The sequence below is a fragment of the Musca vetustissima genome, unplaced genomic scaffold (genome assembly GCF_032173495.1).
Source record: "Musca vetustissima isolate MV318-11 ecotype Yass unplaced genomic scaffold, APGP_CSIRO_Mvet_v1 utg1358, whole genome shotgun sequence".
Classification (NCBI taxonomy): domain Eukaryota; kingdom Metazoa; phylum Arthropoda; class Insecta; order Diptera; family Muscidae; genus Musca; species Musca vetustissima.
Window position 1 is genome coordinate 259,920 of NW_026880432.1, and position 9,063 is coordinate 268,982.

A 9,063-nucleotide genomic window follows, 5' to 3' on the forward strand; every position below is an offset into this window, starting at 1 on the left:
CGTTAAGAGAAAATCTCAAGAACTCTTGAAGATATAGCCGATTTATTGTGTCAGCACCAAGTGACGGCAAGAGTGATTCTCAAACTTTAAACTCATTTTTCTCGAAACTGTGTGTTTACGAATGGCGGCACGATAACTCAAAAACCAATAATCCAATAGGTTCCAAATTTTTACACGATTCTCTGGGAGTGTATAACTATCTTATGAACTAGGATAAAGCCAATCGGTGAAGATCTTACTTATTTTTTAACTTAGTTTGTGGGTTCCTTTAAGGAATCTTCTATATAACGGTACATCCCAAACAGCGGTATTTTGGGGAGCTTGGACTCGTGCTTCATCCAAATTAGCTGTAATTTTATATTTTAAATTCTCATAGAATATAAATAGATTTCCATACTAATAATGATCAATATTTACCCAAGTTTCCGGGTAGCTCCCATATATGAGTATACTAATTATTCGGTATTTTGGGGTTTGGACATGTTTTTCAACCGAATTACATCTCAAATTTGATTTATTAAATTCCTATGGGGTGTCAAATCTTTGTACCAAAACAAATCAATGTGAGGTTGGCATAGCTCCCATAGAGGTTGGCATAGCTCCCGGAACCACACTACATTTTCGGTAATTGGAAGACTTTAGCTGCATTTTCCATCCGATGGGACTGTAATTTTGTATTAAGAGTTCTGGAATGCTAACTTATATCCAAATTTGTTCGGTGTATATATAGGTCTAAGTTTTGATATAACTCCACTTAAAAAGTTCCTCTTCTTTTTCTGTATTAATGAATTTGTAACTGAATTTTCTCATGGGATGGAGAATAATTTGAGGTATCGGATTCCTGGTGAATAAAGAATTAATTTAAAAAAAATCTCCTTTAAGTTTTTCAACTAGAGTGTCCGTAATTTGGAACATTATTTTTTCTGAGCATGGACAACCAACTATTACAAAGCACCATAACATAGTCCGCATTTAAATGTCCCGATCGACTTAAGGAATTTTGAATTTTTGGCCGAACTTAGAGACTTGTTTATTTTTTTAATCAGATCAGATTTCCATATAACTCTCATATACAATTTTGCTCGATTTCATGTAAATGGAAAACCAAAGAAACAATAGGGTATAGACTATCGAATGACATGTGCGTAGATTGATTGAAATTTCTTCATTTCGACTTCAATACGGTTTTACAGCAATGGGTCCACCAAAGATACTACGTCCGTCCGATCGACAGGCTATTGTTCCATAAATTTGTTAGACTTGGTTTATATTATTGTACGTTCTTAGGAGCACCTCTTGTATATACCCAAAGTGGTGGTGGGAAAGGAAACTTTCCTTTCCTTATGGATTTTTACAGCTTCTGAAATATTAAATATTTATTTCAATATTGGCTTCGCCCGATTTGAGTTCTGTCGCTTCCGTTTTTAATTGAGTCCGACAATGTCCGATGTGAATCTCAGAATGTTTGATACATGAAGATGTGTGTATTAATTACTCTTCGTTTACACACCCACATATGTGTCCTAGACCTTATTTCCTTTCGCAACCACATCTACTTACATCTACGAAAGCAATGAAATAAGTAACAGTTTGTTTAAATCGTTATGACCAATTTCGTTAAATTTTCATATGTTGTTACTGACACGAATGCAGTTATATGCCAGATTTTAACAATCTGCGCCATACGCGTAAAATTCTGCCATGAAGTGCATCCCATTCCTACGAGAGGAAGGGAGTAAACAAACCGAACCGTATGTGTACAGTTTTCCGCTTCAATCTAATTAAGTTATTGCAGTCATTTTGTTAAATGTTTCTTTAATATTCTACCGTTTTACAAATTACCAATACCGACAAACGGACTCATACATACGGAGTTATGAGTCCGTTATAGTATACACTTACATACACATTTACTTACTTACCTGTAATTTTATTTTCTCCTTTCATGCTCATATTGCTTGGTCCTTTTATCTTGCTTCATCTTCTACTTCGTCGTATTATGGTCAACTTCATTGTCCTTGCCTTGTTTAATACCAAATATGTGCGGCGTACCCTCCTCATGTGTGTAGGTGTACGTTATGAGCAGGGTGGCGTTGGCACCGGCTTCAAGCATGTCGAAACCAATGCCCAAGGTGAGAAGCGCCTCTTCCAAGTAAAGGGTAAACGTAATGTACGTGTGCGTCAAGTCAATTTGTCCGTGTCGTCGATGAACAAGGGCGATTGCTTCATATTGGATGCTGGTAATCAGATTTATGTATATGTGGGCGCCCAGGCTAAACGTGTGGAAAAATTGAAGGCTATTAGTGCCGCAAATCAGATAAGAGATCAAGATCATAATGGCAGAGCTAGAGTGGAAATTATTGGTAAGTACTCGTACTGTGTGTGTGTTAAATACAGCGAACTATTAGCACCAAAGATCCGCAGTCAGCCACAGGTGGTGGTTGAAGGTGGGGTCAAAAATGCTTGGGTGTGATATGTTTTAATTGTGTTTTTTCTCTCTCCCTCTCCCTTATTTTTGTTTGCTGCTACAGATGAACACAGCACCGATGCGGATAAGCAACACTTCTTTGATGTTTTGGGTTCGGGCTCCCCCAACCAGGTACCTGAAGAATCTGTGGCCGAAGAAGATGGAGCCTTTGAGACCACCGATGCCAACTCGGTTACCTTGTACAAGGTCAGCGATGCCAGTGGCAAATTGAAAATCGATACCATTGCCCAGAAACCTTTGCGCCAGGAAATGTTACAATCTTCCGATTGCTTTATTTTGGATACCGGTTCCGGCATTTATGTCTGGGTTGGTCGTGGTGCCTCACCCAAGGAGAAGAGTGATTCTATGGCCAAGGCTCAGGAATTCTTGCGCACCAAGAAATACCCAGCCTGGACTCAGATTCATCGCGTCGTAGAAGGTGCCGAATCGGCTCCATTCAAACAATACTTTGCCACCTGGCGTGATGTTGGTATGTCCCACACCCGTTTGATACGTTCTGCATTGGGCTATGACACCGATGAGTCCGGTTTCGATGTGGATGATGTTGATTCTGTGTTGAAGAACTTGAAGCAACGTGGTGGCCGTGCTATTGGTTTTATGCCTGACGGCGGGGAACAGGAATTGACTAAGTTGACCCAGTATGTCACCAGACCCGATGACTCCGAAGTCATTCTCAATGAGGTGGAATATGAAGAGAAGATGCCACTTTTGGGTTTTGCCGCCTACGTTATACCCTATCACTATGAGGCGAAAAATGGTGAAACTGGTACATTGGTCTATGTTTGGGAGGGTCTAACAGCCAGCGATATGGCCAAGGAACGTGCCTTTGAAGATGCCATGAACATGGCCAAGGAACAGAATGGCATTTTGGTGCGTTGTGTACAAAATCATGAACCCAGGCATTTTATCAAAATGTTCAAGGGTAAATTGTTGACCATGTTGAGTGGCATGCCAACTGGACCTCAGCTGTTCCATATTCGTGGTGCTGATGAGACCACTGTACATGCCTATGAGGTGGAAGCTGATTCTGCATCATTGGCCTCCACAGATGTATTTGCTTTGGTGCGCAATAATGGTAGTAACAAGGTCTACATTTGGTTGGGTTTGGTAAGTTCGGAATGGGAGGGGGAGGAGGAGGTGGAGGTAGAATAAAATATTTTTTTATTTTGTAGGCTGCCTCTGAATTTGAAAAGGCCATGGCCACTGAACGTTTTGGCCACTACTGGCCCGATGCCGAGGCTGAAGTCATTGAAGAAGGTGCCGAACCCGAAGAATTTTGGGAAGACCTTAACGGTGAAGGTGTCTATGATCGCAGTTTGTCCGAGAAGGTGGCACCCATTTTGGAGCCACGTCTCTTCCATTGCCGTTTGGTGCGCAACCACATCAAGGTCGAGGAAGTCAATCATTTCGAACAGGCCGATTTGGATATGGATGATGTTATGCTCATTGATGCTGGTGATGAGATTTACATGTGGGTGGGTAGTGGTGCCAGCGAAAAGGAAAATAACCACATTTTGGATATGGCCAAGGTAAGAGAGTATTTCAAATTTATTTCTGTCAAATTTTCAAAAAAAATTCTTCCTTAGAAATACATTAAATCGGAACCCACCGATCGTACCATCGACACCATCAGCGTCATTCGCATTGCCCAAGATCATGAACCGCGCGTCTTCAAGCGTATGTTCCCCAGCTGGGAAGATGGTTTCTGGCAGGTTAGTACACGAAAATTCCAACCATTATTCATACTAAATGGAGCATTTAAATTATAATTTCTCAAAACAAATGATTTGTTATTTAATTTCATTAATTCATTGCTGTTGTTATTGTTGTAATGCGTTAACACATTAACATTATTAAATTTCATTAATTTTTAATTGCCTAGTTTTTCATTCATTCTTTGTTGTTGTTGTTATTGTTGCTGTTGCTCTCATTAATCTTACTAATTTAAATAAACATTTTAAATTAAATTAATTGATAGTAGTTTAACGTTAGTCGATTATTATCGTCAGGTAACTAATTATTTTAATGTACTAATTAATTAGTTAATATTATTATCAATTTCGTTTATAGGAGTAGAGATGGATAAGAATTAAAAAACATAAATAATTCTTTTGGAACGGCTGCTAATTGAGAAATCTAATACCATTAAGCATGTGGCTTTTCGAAATATTTTTTGACGAAATTAGTTTAAGAATTTTGGAAGTCGATTTATATTATTTTCGACCCTCATTTGAAAATTGTGCGTCCACAGTCTAGGTTAAAATTGTATATAAGGTTCCCTGTCAACATTGTTGAAATTTGTTCAGATTTAGATATAGTTCCCATATATATTTTAATCTAATTTGATGTAAATGGTGCACAAAATTCCCAATTTTCAACCATTCAGACGAAAATGAGTCGATGTCGGTTCAGTTTTAGATATAGCTCCCATATATAATTTCGTTCGATTTTATGTAAATGGTACACCAAGCTCCCTCAGGTCTTCTGATTGAGTCGAAATAGTGAAAAAAATACAATGCTGGGAGTCTCTCTTGTCTATTCCCATTGTGATGTGGGTTAGGGAAAATGCGTTTAGGACCCAAAAATATTTAAATAAGAAATATTTAAATAAAATTGATTAGAAAAGGCGATTAGGTATTTAAATGCCTTAAATATTGACCGGGATTATGAAAACGTTTTTAGTTCGTGCGCCCTTCGAAATATTCATTATATGAGTAATATAATATCGGGGACCAATATGGCCTAATTTCAGTACACGTAAGGTTAAATTTCGACAACATTTTCGAGGTATTATTTTATTAGAGATTTGTTATACACTTTTCCATAAGTTATGTCGATGTCCGTTATAAGGATCACAATATTTAAAATAGAGGATGGAAATTATACAAAATGGAATATATTGATTGCGTCCACGTTTTGGTAATCCCTGTTTTTAATGTTTTAGCAGCATTTGCCATCAGAAAAGGCTGTAATTTTGTATTCCTGGTTTTTGGAGGATGCCATACATCTATGCGTAAAATTATCAATATAAGTTCATGTTTTGACATAACCATAAATCGACACAATTCTAGCCATTCTCGTTGTTGTGAAGGCTTAAACGTTAGCCCAAAGAAAGATTCGGCCTCTTTCCCGAGATAGACCCATGATTTCTTTTGAAAATATGCATAGAATCACTTTCTAAGGTTGATTTAGGCATCACCATGCGTCTGTCGTTCCATGTTAAATTGTAAACCAGTGAACCGAGCAGTATAGTCGGACGGGGCCGACCTTATGATACCCTACCACGAAACTAACTTTTTGCTGTTCTATATTCCGAGCCTGGGCAATATTCCGTGATATTTGCACCCTCTTTCCCGATTAGAGGTCAACAGCACCTCTTCCTCACACTGACATATCACCGTGAATTGTATTGTGATGTTCGGCTTATAATTGGGACACATTGATCGACTCAAAAAAGAGCACAAAACAATTAAGTTCTCGTTCCATTTTTTCTCAAAATTCCTATCTGTTCATCACTGAAAATTATAGGCGTTGTCCTTGATCATAACTGGAACTCCATGGAAAATTTCAAAGCGATCAGCGCAAAACTTCCTCCCTCTAGTGTGTTAATGGGTTACTAAATACAGTCGAGTACGCTTTTAACTAACTTTCTTTATAACGAACACATTTCCTGGTCCCGAAGTTTTAAGACAGATTTTTCATACAAATCTTTTCTCTTATAGCGAACTACGGATATATCGAACTTTTCTTATAACGAACTATTTATTCGGTCCCAACTTCCAGTTTTTATTTATTTTAATTCGGTTATAACGAACTTTTTGCAAATATACATAATACCTAACGATGAGAATCCGCACAAAAGTTAATTTATATCCAAACTCTGGCAACCTTTACAAAAAGTGTCATGTTCATCATGTCATAATTGTGGCCTCTAGAGCGACCAGAAAAACAGACAAAAATAAAGTTCTTGGTCCATTTCATCCCCTAAATATCAAAGGATCATTATCGGTAACAATAGGGATTTTCTTCGCCCAGAACCCATCCTACATGCAAAAATTTCGTGACGATTGGACCGTATCGTGTTTACAAGTTATAATGGACTGACGGACATACATGTCTAGATCGACTCCACTCGATATATGATCGGTATACTTAAAGGTGGGCCTAGGACCAATATTTCGTGGCGTTGAAAACTCTGGGAGGCTGCACAAAGCTATAAAACCCTGACAACCGAAGTACGTTGGCGTTGAAAACTCTGTGGGGTTGCACAAAGCTATAAAACCCTGACAACCGAAGTACAGGTCACATTTGTAATCCGAATGAGATGAAATTTGGCACAGCCACATATCGGTTCTGATTTACATATATCACCCATATACATTTTTATCCCATTTCATTTTATGTAAATGGTGCATTATACGGCATATACATTAGAACTTTTTACAGGGTTAACCTACTTTATGAGGGTTTATTTGGCATATATTCAAAGGAATTGAAAATTTAAACCCACTGGGTTAACCAAATCCGGTTCAATGTAAACGACCTTTTAAACTGCCAATGTTTATCTGATTAAAACAAAATTTGGAACACCATACCATACTAAGTCTATAATGATTTGTGCGTATTGATCGTATAGAATTGAGTCCAGAATGTTGTGTGCTTGTTTGTTGAAATTAGTTTAGATTTAAATATAACTCTCAAATTTATTTTCGTCCGATTTTATAATTTTTGCACCGAAGAGGCTATTTTTCTTTCATATACACGAAGTTTGCACAGCGTACTGAATTGAGTTTAGAATGACATGTGTTTAAGTTTATACCAAAGAGGCTAAATCTGTCCGATTGACGTGTTATTTTTTATAGATTTCAGAATGGTAGGTGTATTAATTTATGTCCGATTTCATTCTTTTCTATCGACATGATATTGTACATATGGGCATGTCTTCTATGTGCCCAAAGTGTTGAATGGTATCACATAGTCGGCACTATTCGTTTGGATTTTTTCCATACAGGTTTTCGGTATGTTTCAGTTCTAGGCCAGTTTTCTAATTTGAATGCATTCCATGTTTTTTACTTGTTCTTTTATTATAACTATTTATGAGAGTCCAAATTGGTACCTACATGCATATAATTTAATATGGCATTCTCAAAGATTCATTGAAAATAATACATATAAAAGAATAGCACAATAATTAGATCATTAATTTGAATATACAACATAGTAATAATAAGGTAAGACAAAACTTTGGATATCGATTCACTTATGGAAGAAAATATCTGCACCAAATATTAATTCAATAAAATGCACACACATTGGTATTAACCAGCAACACATACCAAAGTATATACAGATTGTGCCAAGAATTGTACACATACTTATACTGGCATGGTTAACAAAAAATTGAACGTTTAATGCAATGATTTTATATGTGCACTTACACTTTAGCTATTTTCCAGTACCTCTTTGATAGCCAAACAAAAAATCACTGCAAAGGAGTTACAAAAACGCGGCTATTATATTCATAACGATTTCATTATATTCGGGATTTTAATTTTTTTCTGATAATGGTCATAAAAGCTTTCCTTTACTTCTCACTTATTTATTTTATTTTATTTTTTGTAATTACTAATTATTATATATCAACTCACTTTCACATGCATATATGCATGCACATTATGAACTACTAACCCTCATATACTTAAACCTACGAATACAAGTTTCAATTAATCTTTTTTCTTCCCTTCTCTTCACAGGGTGTACCATCATACGAGGAAGCACGAAAACAAATTTTGGAAGATAACGAAAATTTGGATGTGAATGATCTATAAATATGCCAAAGTCCTGTTATACTACGCATCAATGCCACCACGTCTATGGCCAAAATATCAACAAACTCAAAACTCATTACACTTATATGAACAACAATTTATTTAAACATTTACTCTACTCTTGAATTTATTTTTATACTTTCATTGCATGTGCACATTTCTTTTTTCAATTCTATTTATATTTAAGGCGTTTTACTAATTTTTATTACGACTTATGTCGTAATACTCACAATAATAATTTACCAAAAAACAAATAAATGAGGTACTATATTTCATAACAATTAAATAATCCTATTTTAACCATTTTGAAAAAAAAAAATGTTTTGTTGGTTTATTTTTTTTAACTATTAATTTAAGTTAACAATAAAACAGCATTTGTTGTAAAAAATCAAAATTAATGTGTTTAATTTGTTAATTGTGTGAATAAACTTTATTCTTAATTCGTAAAATAGTAGATGGATTTTATGAGACATCCGTAGTACACACACCACATTAATACGTATTTTTTAAAGGCGATCCCAAAATAATATACTACCTCATGTATTGCGGATTACTGATCTTCCTCATCGCATGTATGTAGCTTCCAATTTAATGTATAGTTAACCAGTAAGGAAAGTAGTAAAGTCGGACTGGGCCGACTATATGATACCCTTCACTTCTTTTTGAAGGAATTTTGACACGAAAATGAACGAACTTATATATGTGATTTTTATGTCTTTCTGGAGCCTATGCTAAATTTCATTTCAT

At 36.1% G+C, this 9,063-nt stretch overlaps 1 protein-coding gene across 1 annotated transcript in view; it reads left to right on the top strand.

Annotated features, from left to right (window-relative positions):
* LOC133326029 (gelsolin) overlaps positions 1 to 8,326 on the top strand; it is a 58,699-nt gene extending 50,373 nt beyond the window's left edge. Inside the window, exons 5-9 of the mRNA XM_061534705.1 lie at positions 2,070 to 2,363; positions 2,532 to 3,595; positions 3,661 to 4,017; positions 4,075 to 4,200; positions 8,242 to 8,326. Of these exons, the coding sequence (XP_061390689.1) occupies positions 2,070 to 2,363; positions 2,532 to 3,595; positions 3,661 to 4,017; positions 4,075 to 4,200; positions 8,242 to 8,316 (1,916 nt within the window). The 3' untranslated portion in view covers positions 8,317 to 8,326. The remainder of the gene's footprint in view (positions 1 to 2,069; positions 2,364 to 2,531; positions 3,596 to 3,660; positions 4,018 to 4,074; positions 4,201 to 8,241) is intronic.
* The last annotated feature ends 737 nt before the right edge of the window (positions 8,327 to 9,063 follow it).